General features: G+C 36.1%; 1 protein-coding gene across 1 annotated transcript in view; it reads left to right on the plus strand.

Moving 5' to 3' along the window:
- Nucleotides 1-21,694, plus strand: part of ARHGAP42 (Rho GTPase activating protein 42) — a 332,212-nt gene that overhangs the window by 162,590 nt on the left and 147,928 nt on the right. The window contains exon 4 of the mRNA XM_010358477.2: nucleotides 15,969-16,040. Coding sequence (XP_010356779.1) covers nucleotides 15,969-16,040 — 72 coding nt within the window. The remainder of the gene's footprint in view (nucleotides 1-15,968; nucleotides 16,041-21,694) is intronic.

Here is a 21,694-nt window from a genome sequence, read left to right on the forward strand (position 1 = left end):
CAAAGATAAATAGCTGGGACTTAATTAAACTAAAGAGCTTTTGCATGGCGAAAGGAACAGTCAACAGAGTGAATAGACAACCCACAGGATGGAAGAAAATCTTTACAATCTATACACCTGACAAAGGACAGAATGTACAATGAACTCAAACAAATCAACGAGAAAAAAAAATCCCATCAAAAAGTGGAATAAGGACACGAATAGACAATTCTAAAAGGAGATATACAAATGGCCAAGAAACATATGAAAAAATCTGAACATCACTAATGATCAGGGAAATGCAAATCAAAACCACAGTATGATACCACCTTCTGCAAGAATGGCCATAATCAAAAAATCAGAAAATAGTAGATGTTGATGTGGATGCAGTGAACAGGCAACACTTCTACACTGCTGCTGGGGATGTAAACTAGTACAGCCACTATGGAAAACAGAGTGGAGATTCCTTAAAGAACTAAAGTAGAACTACCATTTGATCCAGCGATCCCACTACTGGGTATCTTCCCAGAGGAAATGAAGTCATTATATGAAAAAGATACTTGCACACGCGTGTTTATAGCAGCAAAATTAGCAATTGCAAAAAAGTGGATCCAACCCAAATGCCCATCAATCAACGAGTGAATAAAGAAACTGTGGTACACACACACACACACACACACACACACACACACACACACACACAGTGGAATACTACTCAGCCGTAAAAATAAGTGAATGGCATTGGCAGCAATCTGGATGAGACTGAAGACTATTATTCTAAGTGAAGTAACTCAGGAATGGAAAATCAAGCATTGTATATTCTCATAATTGGGAGCTAAGCTATGAGAATGCAAAGTATAAGAATGACACAGTGGACTTTGAGGACTCGGAGGGAAAGGATGGGAAGGCAGTGAGGGGTAAAAGACTACAAATTGGATACACTGTATACTGCTTGGGTGATGGATGCACCAAAATCTCATCAATCACCACTAAAGAATTTACTAATGTAACCAAATGCCACCTGTTTTCCAATAACCTGTGAAAATAAAAAAATTAAAAAAATAAAACTTAGGTTTCCTGGCTGCATAGTTTTTAGTGAGAGGAGGTGGTAATCGTAAACACACTAGAATAAAGGCCAGACAAAGCCTACTCAGAGATAAAATAAACACACTCGAATAAAGGCTAAACAAAACCTACCTGGGGTGGCTGAAGAGATAGAAGCTTTTGAAAACAGATTTTATCCACTTCACAGCATTACGTAGGCTTGCCCTTGTTTTCACCTTTTTGCCCAGTTGTCCTAATTGTAATTCAGTAATGTAATTTTGTACCTTAGTAATGTAGATAATATGTTCCCTGATTAGTAAACTCAAAGATGACAAGAAGCTGTGTTTTTGACCCTTCATTCTTCCGAGATTGTTTATCAGCCTAATTGAATTTTTGGCAGAGGCTAGCAAGGCCTCATAAGACAGCAGGCCATTGCTTATTTATTTCTAATAAATGGCTAAAGATAGGTTATTTTGCCAAATAGCATTTAGCATGCCTATTCTCCCTACTCTATCCACAGTGCTTCTTCAAGATTCATTTCCAAATGGTAACTAGAACTAGAATTTACAAAGAAACAAAGTTCCAGAAGTTAATCTCATCTATTCACCTTTTAGAAGTAGAAGTAAAAATTTAATGAGATAAGTAACCTTTTGTTTTTGTATGTAATAAAAACCTGTAACGTGGAATGCTTAAGTAGAAGGTGGTCTTCATTTGTTATCTATTAAAATCTTCTCTTTCTCCCAAAGAGACAGGGTATCTTCATACTGAATCCATGCATTTCTGATTTTTCTTTCTCAATGGTTCATCAGAACACCTCACACTCAACTAGGGTATGCATGGATAGACCATTGTTTGAGACTGAAACTGATATGTGAATAGGAAAATGATGTTTAGTTTGTAGGAATGTGAAGTCTGACATTGTCCATCTTTATCATTTAAGTTTGATTTTGGCATTTTCCACTCTCTAACTTCCTGTCTTCCAAATTCTTTCTCCACCTCCTACCCTACCCCCACTTCCAACCAATAAGCTTATATCAATAAATAATTGTTGGCTAATAACTGTATGCCTCAGATACTGCTCTCATCTTTGGGGGATACAAAAATAAAAGCTGGAGACATAAACATTTTCTCAAAAATACTCATAATCTGGATGGGAAGACACACTGTGCACACTGTGGACTGCAGAGTACCGGCATCTGCTGTGATAGTCATATGATCAGTATCCTGTGGGAGTTTGAAGAAGGGCCTTGAGAACTTAACCTAGGAATATGAGGGAAGGCTCAGCAAGGAGGTAAAGCTTGAGCTGAGGTTTAAAGAATGAGTAAGATATGTTCAGATAGGGAACAAGTGGAACAGAGAGAAGGATTGAAGAGGTCAAGGGAGCTAGGATTTATAAGTCATGTTACATGGTGGCATGCCAGACCCCTGTTAACTTCAATAGGATGACACTAGGTTCAAGCACCTGAAGAAGAGACCCAGAGCCAACACACAAAACATAGGGCTTTATTACTGGGAAACTTACATAGAGAGTGGTCCAATGACAGTGGGACGGACCAGAAGAACCACCAACCCACTTGTAAAAAGCATGCAGGTTACATAGTATTTTTAGTTAACACCCTCCCACTAACAACCTCCACCTGACAATGTTGATTGAACCCAAGGCAAAGGCCTCGATCCCCTGAATGGCTTGTGTTCCACTGGACAGGCTGAGGGTTCAGATATTCCACATAGATAAGTAATGAATCTCCGGTTGGCCACTCTCAATTCCTTAGTTTGGAACTCTGAACACACATTTGGGGCATCTGCCATACAGTCTCATTCTCAAGGTATGCTTAAGTTAGGGCTGTCAAGTGCGTCTGCCATGCACGTGGTAGAAATCAAGGCTTTCTCACATGGGAATGGCAGCAAAAAAGGTTTTTAGGAGGTAAGGAGATGGCTTTTCTTTAAGGGCCCTTGGATACTGGGCTAAAGGAAGTCCTTTTCTATTGAAGGTTGTGGAGAGACGATGAACGCTGGGGAGTGAAATACTGTCCATTTAAAGAGAACATTCTGGCGTCTGTGTGGAAAGTTAAATATAGGTGGGTCGTGAAACGGAGTGCTGAGAGTTGTGTAATTGCTAATTTAACCTGAAGAGATGTGATTGGAGGCAAGCCAAGGCGGTGGGGAGATCCTGCATGGGGCGCAGAAGATGAAGGAGAGGCCTTGGTCTAGGATGACTGGAGAGTTGGCTGAATATAGTGCCATTCACCGAGAGGAGAAAAATCAGTGGAGTGGAGAAGGCTGGGACCTGCTTTGAGGGTGTGTTTTTGAGGTGTCCGTGGGAGTAAGACAAACCGTTTACAGATAAGGAGCTTGGCAGAAGTATCTGGGTTGGAGAAAGCATTATTAAGCTTTCACTTCACCTGATATCTGAAGCATGAAAATGCATTAGTTGACCCATGGATGGAGTGTAGAGTGTTTTCTTATCTTGAAGTGTAAGATTAAGTTGGTTGAGTCTGTCTTTGCTCCTTTTACTCTGCAAAAGAATTCTTGAAAGGTCACCTGAGTCAAAAGGCTGTTAAGATACACCTAGGTGCTCTCATGATGACATATGAAGCAGGGATTGGGAAGCTTTGGGGTAAGGTACACTAATATCATTAGCTTTGTATCTTTGTGTTACTAGGCAAAGCTATTTTCATTTTGATGGTGGTAATATACGTTTCAATTTTACTGTATTCCTGAATTATCTGAGAACATGCATTTTTCCCTCCAATATTTTCAGGTTAGTAATTTAGATTAATTAAAATATTCCTTAACTAGTAATATACTTGAATGTGTTAGAACACTACTAAAAGCAGAAAGTTACAAACAGGATGTGATTATTGACAATATATTTTGTTGTTAGGATTCCGTGTTTGGGGACCTGGTTAACATGGAGATAAGAAGGAGAGTTTTACAACCAGCAACTGTCATCCTGCTCATGTAAACTGGGCATCTAAGGAGCTAACTTTTCTTTTTCTTTCTTTCTTTCTTTCTTTCTTTTCTTTCTTTCTTTCTTTCTTTCTTTCTTTCTTTCTTTCTTTCTTTCTTTCTTTCTTTCTTTCTTTCTTTCTTTCTTTCTTTCTTTCTTTTCTTTCTTTTCTCTTCTCTTGTCTTCTCTTCTCTTCTCTTCTCTTCTCTTCTCTTCTCTTCTCTTCTCTTCTCTTCTTTTCTTTTCTTTTCTTTTTTCTTTTCTTTCTTTCTTTTTTCCCCTGAGGTGAAGTCTTGTTCTGTCACCCAGGCTGGAGTGCAGTGGTGCAATCTCTGTTCACTGCAACCTCCATCTCGCAGGTTCAAGCGATCCTCCTGCCTCAGGCTCCTGAGTAGCTGGGATTACAGGTGTGCACCACCGCACTTGGCTATTTTATTTTTATTTTTAGTAGAGACAGGGTTTTACCATGATGGCCAGGTTGATCTTGAACTCCTGGCCTCAAAATGTAACTTTTCTTTCCCACTAGATATAGTAGGTATCTCTTAATTTTTTAGGAGGAAAAAGAAAGAGAAGCAAGCAGTTTTTCATAATTATATAGGATGATTCAGGTGGCACGTGGCATAGCGTTACTGCTTTGCCTTATTATCTGATTGTACGCATCATGATAAGTGCAGGAGAGTCTGAATGTCTCAAATGTCTCAAGCTGTCTGAAAGAAAAGTAGTTTTCAAGCTTCATTTTCTGGAGAAGAATCTTAACCTCATAGGCAGTTCTATGAACTGAAAGTAATTCAAGCCATGGCCTCAGGGTAAGACCAAAAGAGGTCAGATGTTAATGATTTATTAAATGATTCTATTTTCTGTTGGAACATACTTTTCACAGGTAAGGAAAAGTGTAATTTTTTTAATGTTGTTTGTCATATGTTTTAAAGAGAATTTCTCTAGTATTGACATATCGCTCGTTCTTCACATGATCTAAGACCTCACATTAAGGGCTGAAAGGGGTTCTTTACTTCCTTGGATAAGAAAGGCTTTTGACAGCTGTACAGTGTGGAAAACTGGCCCATAGTTTATGACCAGATCTGGATTTGGAAAAGACCAGGGCCGAGAGTTATAACATATGGAACTTATTTGGGAAGTAATTCTTAGCTATGACTAAGAGCCTGTGCTCAAATGCCTGGGAAAGTTTAAAAGAAAATCTTTGCAAAATAAATCATATCTCTTGTTTGCTAAATTGTAGGACATAGATAACTTATGGGTATTCATGGACTTTGTATTCCGTGTTAAAGCTCTAAAGTTTTCTCTTTTAATTAAATTTTTTTGTTTTTATTTTTAACAACACTGTGATTAAATTTGCTGGCTTATTCAATCAAGGAATTATTTATTTAAAAAGATTATTTTTTCTTCCCCCTGACTCTCGGAGGTCCTTAAAATGTTCACATCCAAACAGACACAAAGGGGGTAGTTTATAGTAAAGATATACTATGTGTGTGTATTAGCTTCTGGTGCTGTTTTTTCTTAGCTGTACAAGTTCCAATTACAATGTTTCCTGTGTTTATTTATATCGAGATAACATGTGACATAAACATCCCAAGTAAGTGTTGTTCCAGGGAAAGTGAACTAGGAAAAGGTAATGTTATGATGCTTACGTTTCTGAAGGAATATCCCTTTTTTCTCATTTCTCAAACTTTAATTGGGTAGAATTATGTGTGAGAAGTGCTCCTCCTTTAATAATCTCTTCTTAACCTTCCTGTAGCCGTGCTGATCCTTACCTCATCATTATATTATTTCAAGTAAGCATTTCATAAGCCAAGAACAATCATCATCATTCTACTCAAGTTGACTTTTTATCACATGCGTAAACATGGCATCAGCACAATTCTGAAACTGTGTTTGGGGATGCAATAGAGAGTGTGTATCACTGTTCAAAAAAGATTTTAATAGGGAAAATACCCACTTTTGAAGGTTTAGAAATTAGAAAATATGAAAATAATACATAGGCTACATGGTTCCACTGTCACTTAAGGCTCCTAGGCTACAGATCTATACAGGATATTACTGTACTGAATACTGCAGGCAGTTGTAACACAATGATAAGCATTTGTGTATCTAAACATACTAAACACAGAAAAGGTAATGTGTTGTACTACAATGTCACAACAGCTGTGACATCACTAGGTAACAGGAATTCTTCAGCTCCATTGTAATCTTATGGGTCCTCTAGTATATGCAGTCTTCTTGACCATATATGTTGTGTTGTGGTCATAATGTGGCTGTTATGTTTTATGTATTTATTCAAAAAACACCTATATTAAGCAACAAATAGTGGTAAAGAGTGCTAACTACACAAGATCTCTTTTATCTAGTTATTAAAGCATCTCTTTTAAACATGTACCTATTAACCTATAACATTTCCAATTAAATATATCTTTTCCAATATTGAAAAGATTAAATTCATTTGTACTTCTTTACACTTAAACTTAATTTTTTACATGTAAAACTTTCTGGTTTCTGAGCTTCCCTAGCAATGCTGGCAGAAACTTCTACTCTAGCACTGGTGACAGTTCTAGCTTCACAAGTCTATCCGGTAGATAGTAGCTTGCTTTCTTTCTGTTTTTTTTTTTTTTTTTTTTTTTTTTTTTTTTGAGATGGTGTCTTGCTCTGTCACCCAGACTTGAGTGCAGTGGCAGGATCTCAGCTCACTGCAACCTCCGCCACCCAGGTTCAAATGATTCTCGTGCCTCAGTCTCCCAAGTAGCTTGGATCACAGATGTGTGCCACCATGCCTGGCTAATTTTTGTATTGTTAGTAGAGACAGGATTTTACCATGTTGGCCAGGCTGGTCTCGAACTCCTGACCTCAGGTGATCCTCCCACCTCGGTTTCCAAAAGTGCTGGGATTACAGGGTGAACCACTGCGCCCGGTCAGGAGATAGTAGCTTTCTATGGTGCTAGGCTGTGAAAGATTCTAAAGATGAACCTAAACACCGAATGAATGATCACAAAATGTTAACTATAAACATTATTTGCTAACAAGAGCAACAGCATTCATGGTACATGCCATTTATATTTAGTCATGTGTTCATAACATTTCAGTCAGCAATAAATCACATACATGATATTGATCCCATAAGATTATAATGGAGCTAAACAATTCCTATCGCCTAATGACATCGTAGGTGTCTTAACATCATAGTGCAATACATTATGTGCTTCTGGTGATGCCAGTGCAGACAAATCTGTACTGCCCATCTATAGAAGTAAAGCACCTAGAATTGTGTATAACACAGAGCACTTGATCATGATAATGAACACCTTTGTTATTGGTTTATGTATTACTATACTTTTGATCATTATTTTAGAGTGTATACTTCTACTTATAATAGAACATATAAAGCAGTCTCAGGCATGTTCTTCAGAAGGTATTCCAGAAGAGGGCATTGTCATTGTAAGAGATGACAGCTCCATGTGTGTTATTGCCCCGAAAACATTCTATTAGGGCAAGATGTGGAAGTAGAAGATGGTGATATTGATGATTTAAACTTTTGCAGGCCTAAGCTAATGTGTGTCTTTGTATCATCAAGTAAAACATAAATTTTAAATAGAAGAAAGTGTATAGAATAAGGATATAAAGAAATAAAATATTCTTATAACGGTATAATGTGTTTTAAGCTTTGACAAGAGTCAAAAAGTTAAAAAATTAAAAAGTTTAAAAGTAAAAAATTTGCCATAAGCTAAGGTTAATTTATTATTGAAGAAAAGTATTTTTTTATTAATTTAATGTAGTCAAAGCATACAGTGTTTGTAAAATCTATAATCATGTGCAGTAATGTCCTAGGTTTTCACATTCACTCACCACCCAGTCACTGACTCACCTAGAGCAATTTCCAGGCATGCAAGCTCCATTCATGGTAAGTGCCCTGTACAGTGTGCCGTTACAAAAAATCTTTTACACCATATTTTTACTATATTTTTCTAGGTTTAGATATATTTAGATAACACAAATACTTACCTGACCACTGTTAAAGTTGCCTACAGTATTCAGTACAGTAAGGTGCTGTCCAGGTTTGAAGCCTAAGAGCAATAAGCTGTACCATATAGCCTAGGTGTATAGTAGGCTGTACCATCTAGCTTTGTGCAATGCATTCTACAATGTTTGCATGATGACAAAATAGCCTAACGATCCATTTCTCAGAACACATGCCCATTGTTAAGCAATGCGTAGTTACATATTTGGCTCCAGGCAGTGGTAGATTGGGAAAAACTGGCGCTCAGGTGCATGTTATATGCACATGCATGCATACATGTGGCTATGTATGTGTGAGAAATCTGACTTGTAGAGCTTGCTGATTTTCACGGAGTAAATCCTCCCACCTTGGCTGATTTCAACACAAGGTCGCTCACCCAGTGCGAGCTGGGAAGAGATGAGCACAAAGGTTCTGTGAGCCACTGTGAGCCTGCTTTAACACACCACTGGCCCCAGACCTAATTTTTCCTCATTTCTCCCTGTATTAGTTAGATCATTCTCTCCTTTGTTTATGTACATCTGTATCCTGCATAATTCCTTCCTTCTTTCCCTCTTCTCTCCTGTCCTCCTCTTTATTCCCATTCTCCCCCACTAATGCACAACTACAATAAGAAATTTAAGAAACTGCATATACACTGGGATATCTTCCATTTTTCTTAAACATTTGGCAATCTGTTATTATCAAAATACTGGACAATTATGATTATATTAACATTCAGCTACTAAAATGCAATTACTATAAAATATGACTTTGCGAATTTAATGAATTTTATTTGCTTTTAAACTGGCAAAGGCTATCAGAGATTTGCTTAAATTCACAAATGAAGAATTTATAAAAGATGAATGATTTTATTTTTTTTCAATCCAAAGATACTCTTAGTAGGGAATACCAAGAAGGATAGAGCACAATTAGCAAGAAGAAATAGCATTAAGTGGGAGGGAGGGAGTGATATAAATTATCACTTTGCTGAAACTCCCTCCCCTTGCTCCCATACACGAAGCCACTTTCCCCCACTCTAAGTTAGGGGTTAGAACATGTAAATAGAAATATTCTTGAGGCCCTAACTAGCTCAGCTTGGGATGTACAGTGTCTCTGATATTTGAGGTGGGAGAATGGGAGGAGGTATATTTTCATGAACATGAGGATATTGACATAAATAAGGCAACTGTGTTATAGGAATATTTTTGCCCATATTAACAAACATAGGAGCATCACTGGAGTGGTCTAGTTGTGCCACCAGAGGTACAAAGTTCAGCAGACCCTGATGTTTCCTTAGAATGTGCGAAGGTAGAGAACCGGCTGAAGTAACTTCACCAGTATCCCTGAAGAACATTTTTACCTAGTCAAATGCAGGAGTGAGTATTTAACCTGTTGGAATGAAACAACTTCAGGGTACTACATTTCTTAAATCTCCCTTTGAGAATACAGGTTCTGAATGACATAACTTTAATATCTTCCTTGTGTGACCTTTGAGTTAATATGGTCTTTTAAAAAATTCTATAAAATTGCTCTCTTAAATGCATACCTTTTGGTCAAAATAAAAAAAAAAAAAGTATGTTTTTAAAAGTGAATGTATATACAGGTCATTTGGAGTATTATTTTAAGCAGCTTTTAAGATGCCAATTCTAATTTGACCTTTCACATATCTTGATATTTATAGTTGAAAAGAAGTTTGACTTTGTTTTCTGTTTTTAGCCTCCAATATTAAAGGGTTATAAATGAAAAAGCAGTAATTAGGCTGGTAATAAGTAGATAAGTGGGGAGGCAATGTTATGGTTATGTCTAATATTTGAAAATGTTTCTACAATGCTTAAATGTTTAAAAAGTATTCTTACTTTAATCCCCCATTAGAGATTGCTGAGTAGAAAGGAATAAAGCAAAAGTAGTTTAAGAACAAGAAAGATACAATAAATAACCTACCTTTGTGGTTCAAATAACTTAGTATACAAATAGTTTAATTTTTTACCACCTAGAGGTGTGATGTTAATTACATCACAGTGGATTATATGAAATTTTACAATCTACTCTCCTCTCCCACTTTCTCTGCTAGATTCTGTGAAAATGGTCAATTCCTTCTTGGTGGAATGGTTTTCCATTCCTCCACCTTATGAGTATAGATGGTTTTATTAAAAAAATAGCAAACTTTAATTTGATTTATATATTTGTCACTAGTTATAAACTCTAGAAGTAGACAGATTGCTTGCCATTTTACCCCTATTAACTACTCTTCTGCAGTTAATAAGCTTTGACATCAAGTATGTGCTAGTGAGATATCACTCTTATACTAAAACTCCAATAGCAGCTTCCTAATTCATTGAAAAAAAAAAATCTAGAGCACTGCAGTTGGCCTACTCAAAAGAAAGAATTTAATAGGAGGCAATTAATGCTTTATTAATAAATTCTTATGATCATTAGACATAAAGTAAAAAATTTAACCTTTATAAGCAGGCCATGAGATAAGGACATATTATCGTCTTTATTATATAGAAAAGGAAACTTAGTTTGAGTAACTTGATCAAGATTGCATAGTTGTCATGGTTAGGCCAATTAATTAAAAATAAATGGTAGTATTCTCCTGAGAGTGTATTGCTCCTACTTATCTTCTGAAAAACAAGAGGGTATTCTCCAGAAACAATTCTCCAGAAACTTAAGTTAATTTTCCCAATATATTTCCATAAGAAAAGTATTATTGCTGATAAAAATTGAGAAAGATGAAAGTTATATTAAATTCAAGTAAGAGTTAGATCTAACTGATGAGGTCCAATGGAGTGGGATTCATAGTAGAACTCTTTCACTAAGTAGATCCAAAACATTCAAATGCTGAAGTAGCAAGTGACATTCAAGTCAGAATTAAATGAATGACAAGTATCCAGATAGCCTTACACAGCATTTGTTTTTAGATGGTAGTATGTTTTTTTTCAGTCATTTGCTCACATTAAAGGGTATGAAGTAATATGTATTTAGTCTTTGACTTCTGATCATTTATTAATGCAAGATGTGCTCATGTGTCCATCCTGTATACCTCATGTGAGTTTTGGCCATTGAGATCTAGTTTAGTAGTGCTATGGATTTACTGACCTAGAGAAGAATGTCTATATTATATAGCTATGGAGAGTTAAATTGGCCAGTACCTGGGAGTGAATGCCAGGCTAGCACCCCAGTTCCCCACCCCTTGCCAGAGCTTCTTCCTAAGAAGCTGTTGAGGAAGGAGGAACTAGATACAGTTTGGGACAAGGCAGAGAAGAGATGCTTGCTTGTAATCAATCAGAAATTAGAACTGTGATGTGATTTTCAGCTGTGATGTGATTCAGTTGTAAATATGAATGGGAAAATAATCCATTCTTTTACATCGAAGACTGTGTAGATATCTTCTGCGTTGATTATGATCGTTTCACTTATTATTACATACCTTTATGGTCTTTCCACTTTGTATTGATTGTTTATATTGACATCTCAACAGGAAATTATTTTTGCAATGAACTCTACCATTTATGTTTTTTGTTGTAAATGGTGTAGCCTATTATAGCCTTAAGCAATTGCTTTAAATAGTACTTTAGAATATCAGAAGTATTGCTTTAAATAGTACTTGAGAATATAATTAAATCTTTGCATCAAAAATGAGTGTTTTATTGCTTTGAAAGTGAGAGGTAAGGAACTGTAATTTTTCGGACATTCTGATGTGTTAACTAATGAGTTGCAAGATATAGGGACATATAGTCATTAATTAGTGATGAGCTTTGACTGGCACCAACATCACTGGATTTTAATCAAAACCTGGAAAGGGAAGAAGTGTAAGAATAAAATTGTTAAGAGTCGTACCTTTCAGATTTATTTCATTCCATTGCTACTTTTTTTTAGTGAATAAGTGTGGCAAGATTATCAGCAATGAAAAGCAAGCCCTGCAAGTTCCTATAAGATAGCATTTGAAAATGCATGATCCATAGAAAATTATAATTCGTGATTATGTGGGGAGTAAAAAAGGAAATCCAAACATATTTGGAGAATCATTCTTCAAACCACATGAAAACGTTTCTAGCCATTACTTTTGAATGATTTATGTGCACCCCCTTGTGGCTGTTTATTAGAACCACTTGAAATAGCAAAAGAAAGTGACAGGAAACTTAATTGCCTGGCTTAAATAACCTACCCACAGTTAAAATGCATGGTAAATGCTATATTGCGAAGTATTACCCAATATCAGATTTGCTTTTCTTCTACTGAAAATAAGTGAAATTACCAGTAATTGTTTTTTACTTTAAATGTGAACCAACATCTATAAAAATAAGTTGCTTAAAGCCAAGGTTTAGGTAATGGCTAGTAATTATAAGTTAATTGTTTCTTAATTACCATAATAAGGCATCTTTAATAATTTATCTTATCAATATCTAGGGAGAGTATTAAAATTTATTTTGTATTTTTTCTAAAGCATCTTAGTAAGGTCATGCAAAGTTGCACATTCCACAGATATTATGGGATCCTGAATCTCCTGAACTTTGACTTGATTTTTCCCCCAAGTATTACCCTTCTGGAAGGAATTTCATCAAGCTTGTTTTGTGAATCCGGATGAGAGTTCCATGTGAGTGAAAATTGCATTTCTCTAGATTTATTTTTTAACTTTGCAAGGTTTGTCACCATAGTTGTACTCTAATTCACATTTTAAATAAGCGTTTTCTACCCTCTATATGACATTTTCCTTTCTTATGCAGCAGCAACAGTAACTCTTTTAATCCTGCCAAAATTTTAACACCTTCTTGACTTCAGGATTACTTCAGAATTGGAGGGATTAATCCATATGAGTGACCACTGTGTAGGGATAAAAGTCATGTATTCCCAGGGGGAATGTATAAAGATGAGGCTCACAAGGAGCCAAATTGGTTTGTAAATCCACTTAGTGCCCTTTGAGTGCTGGCATTTTCCATTTTGATCTCTTGAATTTAAATTTACATATTGTGAACAGTAGTCACTGACTGCATACAAAAGTGGCATCATATTTCAGAGGTAGAGCCAGGCATTTGTTATAATGGTTTATGGAAAAACGTGGGGTTATCTACTACTGCTAGGCCTCTGGATAAGTTCTGTTATTAATCTGGATTTCAATTTCTAGCTTTGAATAACTACATTTTAAATCATTTAGGGGAAACTGTAAAGACTGCTTAGGACAGTTAGGAATACAGAGTAGATATTCAATTCTTTGAAGAAGTTAACATTTATTGAGAGCCTTCCATATGCAAATCTGTGTTAGTGATTTTTTTCAAAATAATTTATTTTGCTTTTAATTTTTATAAACACTTTAAGAAGTACAGAGATGAAACACTGTGTGTTATCAGTTTTGGCACTGAGATTCAAATGAAGCTGCGTCGAACTTTAACATTCATGTTTTTAATACATTCCAGATCATTTTTTAGATGTTTGATTTCTTTACCCATAAAATATTAACTTTAATCTCTATATTGTGAAGACCTTAGTGTAGTATTTGACACATTAGAAACACTCAAGAAATCATTTCTGTTGTTCTTTATCACCCTGTTGGATGTTTTCCCCCCTTCATTTTTTTTTTTTTTTTTTCTGTTTAATACCTTTGCCACTTATTTATTTCTTCCTTTAGTTTCATGGTAAGAGAATGGGAGAAGAAGGAAAAAAAAAAAGCAAATCCAAATAACCCAAGAAATGTGAAAAAAATAGAGATAGGAAATTATACTTAGCTCACGGGGTGGCTGTTAATTTTTCTGTTTTGTTATATCATCTGGCTTTTGCTTTATTTTGAGGTCCTATGTATGTAACAGCGAGAGAAGGGGTTTAGCAGAGATGTAAACCATTGGATGTGAATGTGAGTGCCAAGGTCTTAGTATATGACATCAGCCCATCTACCCCCTTTCACAATCCTTTCCTTCCCAATAAAAATCATCCATTCATATTTATTAGTTCTGCCAATGTGAGATGGGATTTTCTGACATAATATTTCTTTGAGTCTTTCCATGACATCAGTTGTAATTGGAATAAAGTGAAATTAATCGTTGTCTTGATTCTTTCTCTACCAAGCATACTCCCTACCTCATTTGCCCCAATTCTGATGTGTTACCAAAGTTCCAGTGGCTGAGGCCAAAACCTTAGTTTCTCCATGGATTCCCCTCTCTTTCTCCTTCTATGCAATTTGTCATTGAGTCGTTTTGTGTCTTCCATAGAACTGTCTCTGGAATTCCTGCTATGCATCTGTCAATACTACAGGAACCCAGCCTCCTTCCTTATCACTTCCAGATTTGAATTTCTCTCCCAGCCATTTAGCTGGCTTTAAATACATTAGCTCATGCTTGTGAAGGACTTATTGCAATTTCCAGCATAAAGTAAACATTCAATAAATAGTAGCCTTTATTGTTGCTATTACTCCAAATTACACAAAAGTACTGATTGATACTGTTTTTCCCCTTATGCAAACTTAACTTTAAAGGTGGAGTCAGCTATGTATTGCCTCTGTACAATCTGGATGTGTGTGTGTGTGTGTGTGTGTGTGTGTGTGTGTGTGTCTATGTGTGTGTATGTATGTAATTGGGGGTTTTAATGAGGGCAAAGAGGTTTTAGAGAGATAATTAAAAGTGAGCTATTTTACTGCTATTTCTAATAATCTCTTCCCAGTAGGACACCTGCACAGTCTATCTGGAGGTATGTCTGTCTGAGCTCAGAAATGGGGATTAGGTGATGGATGTCAGTGGTATCTCCAGTTGGCTCTCATTGTCTGGGACAAGATTTTTTGCCTATTCATCTAATTTCTATGCTTTCACAGCATAGGATTTTGGTCTTCTTTTCAAGATCTGTCATTCTCATTTTTCTGCAAATTGAAGATTAACAGGATCATGGATAGTGTTGTCAACACGCTAGTTTTTATTTTTTATTTTTGTATATTATCTGTGTGCATTTTTAGATGATGGACTTTAAGAAATTAAACTTGACTAGAGATAAACCAGTTTGATGAAAATAAGGAAAGTGACACTTTTATTGAAATGCATTTATTTTGATATAATTTCAAACTTACAAAACAGTTAGAAAAATAGTACATGGAGCACCTGTATACCCTTTAACCTATTTTAAAGTAGAATAATATATTTTAAAAATAAGAGTTTTTCTCTCTTTATCCTGGTATTTGCTAATTATGTAATAGATTTTGTTCAGTTGTCATAATTGTAGAATAAATTATAAATTTTGTGACTGGGCCTCCTCTTTATTTTAATGCTTTCTAAAGGCTGTTTTTTAAAAGAACACCCCCTTCCAGAATAATGGTATCCTTAGGAATTTTGGTCTGCTTGCATTCAGTTGCTGGTCTTCATATCTTGCACTCCCATTGCAGTAGTCTTACAGATTAATATAAAAAGATGTATTTGTTTTAAAGTTTAAGTAAATCTCAATGTGGAATTTGGGGCTAAAATATGTTTTCATTGAAATGAAATCAAATGCTATTTTAGTCAGGTTGGAAACATTATGAGAATGTTCAGGCAAACCTCAATTCCTCATTATGAGGAAGCTAATTAAATAGGGGAAAAATAAGCCTTATTTTGCAGCTGTAGAATTGTGCCATTCTAATGGCAAAATGGAAGAGCTTTTATATGGTTTAATTTTAAAATGATGCTTGAACTGGCTACATTAAACCAGTGTAATTATAGATATTTGTAAATTTAATACCCAATGTGCTGTTTCTTAGTTAAGTCTTAGAAGAAGAAATTTAAGTATTCAAACCAAGATTTCACCACGACAAGTACTTATTTTCGTATGTTTCACATTGTTATTAGGATCAAGGGAAATAATATGTGAAAACAGCTTAATTATAAAGTAGAAAAACTGTATATAACATGTAAGTTGTTTTTATAGATGCAAACAAAAACAAAAACAGTCTATTTGATACGAAGGATAAAGCAGCCATTTTTTCAATGTTGTTGGCATGAAACTCTGCGAGATTTAATATATGTGCATTTTTTATTTCAGATCCAAAATGCTAATGATGTATTAATTGCACCACTTGAGAAATTTCGAAAAGAACAGATAGGTGCAGCAAAAGTAAGTGTTACATTTTATTATTCTTTAGATATTCTCCTGATAATTAAAGATGACATAATTTCAGATGTTAACATTTTTGAAATTAGAATGACCTTTTAAAAAATTTTGCACATCATTTTAAACTTTTTGCATAGAGCCTATTACAAAAGACTGGACTTCTTTTAGACATAAAAGATATTATTCTACTGAGTAGATAAAAAACATGTTATAAATGAGTTCTTCCTATCCCAACAATTGTAGGAATTAACTATTTTGAAGACAGGGTGAAATTATGAGGAACTCTCTTCCTAAATAAATTAAAAATTAGGGACTGGGCACATTGACAATTCAAGCAATGATTATATGATAACTTTTAATATTCTTTGTATTTCTTATTAATAAAAATATGTGCTTGTGAAAAAATTTAGAAATGTTTGTCACAAAGCCTTTTTGTTAATGTTTAATTGACTATGGACCAATTAAATTTTTTCTGATTCTAATAATCTGAAATTTGCCTGCATCCTCATTCTTAGAGCCATATTTTAACCACTTGTGCAACATCATGGGAGCATATAAAACTTAAGGTTTCTAAAATAGAACTAATCATCTCCTCTCCCATCCTTCCCTCATTCTTACCCTGTTTGAGTTTTCCTTTTAGTCAATGTCGCATCCCTTCCCCATTCAAGCAGTGCTGTCCATTCTAATGCAGAATTATTTCTACTCCTTTCCTCCTTACCTCTGTCTGAAATATTTGAAATAGCCTACTAATTGATCTCCATACCCTCCTTCTAATATATTAACAAATTTTCACCATCTTCAATTATGTCATTCTTCCAATGATGAATCCTTCTGTGATTCTGCTTGACAGTTTAATTTTGATTTTGAAAGCTTTGCACAACTTGGAATTTTGAACTTTGCTACCTTTCAGTGTACTCCACCAGCAGGCATAATTTTCTGTTCGCCGGTCTCTGTATATACCTGACACTAATCATGTCTTTGCCAAACTTTTCCCTCTCTCTGGAATACTTCTTACACTTCACTTTTTGAAGTCTTGCCAGATTTCATATCCCAGCACCAGAAACAAGCCTTCCTTATATAGGCCTTTCTCATGCAGATGTTCCCCTTCCAGAATCTATTTGGTTTCCTTTTCATAGGATTGAATAGCCTTTACACATATTTCTCGTAAGAAGTTAACACAGTTTGCCTTGATAAGAATTTTATGTACATTTCTCCACCAATTGTGAGCAATTTTCAAGTGAAGGACTAAAATCAGAACCATTTTTATGTTAATTAATTCAGCAAATATTTATCAGTCTCATGGTTGGCTCACACGTGCCATGCATGGTGTTTGATAAGATGAACGGATGTAGCTGTAAACAAATCAGAGATGTTTCTTGCACGTATGTCCCTATTAACTTTCGTGAAAAACAGACATAGACGTAATTACAAATATATTGGGGATTGTGATGCAAAAGTACAGAGTGCTTTACAAGGGCATAATTAATGGATCTGAACTTGTCCAGGAAATCAAGAAATGTCTTCTGCAAGAAGTATTAGGTAGAGACCTAAGTCATGAGGAAGAAAAAGGGGACACAATGGTGGGAAGGGAAAAAAACTTACAAATATTCCAAAAAAGGGAATGGAATATGGGACTGAATAAAGGTTTTCTTGGTGGAGGAGGGAAGAGCCTCGTGTTTTAGTACAAGAAAGTCTAGTGTGTTTGGAGCACAGTGGACCCTGGAGGCAGAGGCCACATGTGCAGCTTTATAAATGACTCACAGTATTTTACTCCCTAGCCTAAGGCCAGTGATAAGCAATAGAAATGTTAGCGGGAGAGTGATATCATATTTGTATTTTAAATGTCATTCTAGCTGCGTATCATGCATGGATAGGAGTAGGACAGACTACCTGGGCAAACCAGTTTTGGGGCTGGCGGTTAGTGGCTTTAGATAAGGAGGGTGAAAGTAACTGTGGGGACAAGGAGAAGTAAGAAAGCTATTTTAGAGGTGAAATGACAATAGTAGGAAGTGGGTTACCCCCTGGAAATTTAGGAGGAGGAGGTTTCAGGAAAACGTCTCTCTGGATTTCAGGTTGCATAATTGGGTGGTTCTTGAACCACTTACTGATATAGGCAACATTTATGTTGGATGGCAATGATGGTAAGCTGAGTTTTTAGTCATGATGAGTGAAATTTAGGCTCCTCTGAGACATCCATGTGATGTTGAATTAGCAGGTGTGTGTTCAGATCTGAACTAGAAACAAACACTTGGGAATTCTGTCTTCTAGGTGTTTATTGAAGTCATGGGAGTAGATTAGATCCCGTTAAGAAAGAATAGAGCGAGAAGTGAAGAGGACCTAGGACGCTTATAACCTAAGAACTGTCTCAACACTTGATGTTTAGGGGAAAAAAGACAGGAAAGGAGGCTGAGAAGGAAGGAACAAAAGAAAGAGGAAATGACAAGAATATGGTGTCCTAGCACAAGGAGAGTCTTTTCAAAATTAATAATAGCTAATTTTTATTGGCAGGGACTTTCAGTGAAAATCTGTGACCTAATTAAATAGTCACGAGCAAACTATGAGGTGGGTACTAGTGTTATACCTGCTTACAAATGAGGAAAATGATGGGGTGACCTGCAGCAAATCACAGAGCTGATCTGAAATCACAGAGCTGATCTGAAATCACAGAGCTGATCTGAAATCACAGAGCTGATCTGAAACAGTCAGCGTGGTCCCCAAATGAAGCCATTTTACTTCAGAGCCTTGACTTAAACAATATTTCACTTCATCAATGTTGTTTTTATAAAATTGAATTAGAACTTTGTGAAAAATTATTTCCCTAGTACACATATTCCAAATTTTCTAGCCCCAAAAAGAGTAAGTTTCATCTGTTTGGGAATTATCTTTTTCTTACGTGGAGGTTTAAGTTATCTTACAGTTGCAGTGGCAGGAGTCTTAATAACATTTTATTTTGTTTTGTAAACATCTTAATTGCAGGACAGATCAACTGAGAACACCCATCAGTATATACTATGCCTTTACCTATTCACTGGAAGGTTAAATTTGTGATTAAATGAAGCTGGTCTTGAGTATTAACATTATTAATTTAGTGTTTTGGTGGTGGTGATTCTGTGTATTTTATCTGCCTGATGCATTTAGTACTAAATTATTTCTAAGCTGCCAAGTAGTTCTTGCTTAGTAAAGTGAATAGTGAATTAAAAACAGGCATGTTTGTCCGGGTGTGGTGGCTCATACCTATAATCCTAACACTTTGGGAGGCTGAGGCGGGTGGATCATCTGAGTCTGGGAGTTTGAAACCAGTCTCCTGACCAACATGGAGAAACACCATCTCTACTAAGAAAATACAAAATTAGCTGGGTGGGGTGGTGCATGCCTGTAATCCCAGCTACTTGGGAGACTGAGGCAGGAGAATTACTTGAACCCAGGAGGTAGAGGTTGCAGTGAGCCGAGATCATGCCATTTCACTACAGCCTGGGCAACAAGAGCAGAAGTCTATCTCAAAAAACAGAACAAAAAACAAACAAACAAAAAAATAAAACAACAACCAAAAAAACAGGCATGTTCTTCCCAAATATATGTATAGATCAATTTTCTTTTGGCATTGTGGAATAAACATACATGAAAGTACTTACTTTTTTCTATTACTTCACTCTCGTTTACTTAGGTATTTTCTTATTTGGTGCATAAAGTTAATTCTAAAAGTGACACTCCGCAGCTTTTCAGCCTTTGCCTTGAAGTTTTCCCACAAGCGTGTTTGGGCTGATTAGCCAGCTGGAAGGCAGGGCCGTTGATTAAGCATAGAATCTTCCACTGCAGTCAGCGACCTCTTCAGCTTGGTCCACATAGGCAAAACAGAGTGGAAAATGCTGTGTCAAAGTGGCCCTTGCCTTACAACCAGATGATCCTATTTAACTGCAGTGGATAAGATCCGTGGACCACAAACATTTCCTTTGTCGTGTATTCTATGGCACTTTGAGACACCTGGTACTTCACTGTGAAAGTAAGGCTCTTGGTAAGTTACAGTTGTGGGCAAGAAGCATCGTGCATCCGTGAGAGGCGTTAGAAAAGATTAGTAATGGGGTTGTTGAACTGAAGGACAGAAAGAAATGGGTTCTGCTGTTTCAGATACTTGGAGATTAGGAGATTTATCTATAAACAGTTGTCAAGGATGTATTTATTTAAAGTTTCTTAGTAAGTTGGTATATTCAGAATGAAATTGTGTTACAGGCCAGACATATTACATGTGTCAGAGGCTTAGATTGAATGTTTGGTTTCTCCTGACCCACTGCTGCTTTAAGTTCTAGAATACTAGTGGAAAGTAGGTATTCAGAATGCTTGATGTCAACTCTATGAATTTCCACCATAGGAATATATCCATAGTAGTCATATTAGGTTGATGCAAAAGTAATGGCAAAAACGACAATTACTTTTGCATCAACCAAATAGTATAGAGTGGGATGAATCATAACTGTTTTTTGGATGCTTTATGAATAAATTGACAATTCTATTTCCATTACCATGACTGTATTGGAAACTTCGTTGTTCTCAGAGTTAATTGATTGTAAGGTCCTCTCTGTACTTTATATGCCTGTTGCTACGTAGACCAGCTGACTCCAAAGTATAGATAGAGCTGTATGTCTGAGGTTGTTTGTTTGTTTGTTTGTTTTTTGGGATGGAGTCTCACTCTGTCACCCAGGCTGGAGTGCAGTAGTGCAATCTTGGCTCACTGCAACCTCTGCCTGCCGGCTTCACGTGATTCTCCTGCTTCAGCCTCCTGAATAGCTGGGACTACGGGTGCCCACCACCATGCCAGGCTAATTTTTGTGTTTTTAGTAGAGACAAGATTTCACCATGTTGGCAAGGCTGGTCTCGAACTCCTGACCTCAAGTGATCCACCCGCCTTGGCCTCCCAAAGTGCTGGGATTACAGTCGTGAGCCACTGTCCCCGGCCTTTGTGTGTTTCTAATCAAAGATAATACACTGTGGAAAAACAAATGTATGTTTATAAACATACATACATACCAGAGTATTACATATGTTTAGTGATGGAACTTGCGCTAAGGAGGCCAAAGGCTCATCTTCCACATACAGATGTATATTATACAGAAACAAACTGGGAAGAGACGTGGTGGCCCAGTGAAGATCAGAACTCAGTTCCTCAAACCAGAAGCCCTTCTACTCCCTAGAGCAACTCTGTTGTGAAATACTTCATTTTCTTTACCTTTAACAAGTAAATGGTTTAGTGTGAAATATCTTAGTTATCAAAAGGTTTTCAAATATGCCCAAACCTACCCATTTAACCAAGCATAGTTAATATGTTTCCCTTACTTTTGAAATTCCCCTTGATGCCCAGGGTCCCCAGTACACAATAGGCAATTAATGCTGACTTGTTTCATTAGAGATAAGAAACTTGGGAAATACTGCCCATGAAAGTTAAAGGATACATTTTTATTTCTATGAGAAATGTTCTGTGAGACATTGGTTTTTATTTTTAATAAGACTTTAATAAAAATCATATGAACATTCTTTATGGTTTTTATATAGAAATCAACAATATATTGCTAATCATTTTATAATAGAACTTGATTTCTTATATTGTTTTCATGTTGAAGACTGGAATGGAAACCGATAATTCTGGTCCCTTTGTTCTGTCCATC

This window comes from Rhinopithecus roxellana, chromosome 15 (assembly GCF_007565055.1).
Source record: "Rhinopithecus roxellana isolate Shanxi Qingling chromosome 15, ASM756505v1, whole genome shotgun sequence".
Classification (NCBI taxonomy): domain Eukaryota; kingdom Metazoa; phylum Chordata; class Mammalia; order Primates; family Cercopithecidae; genus Rhinopithecus; species Rhinopithecus roxellana.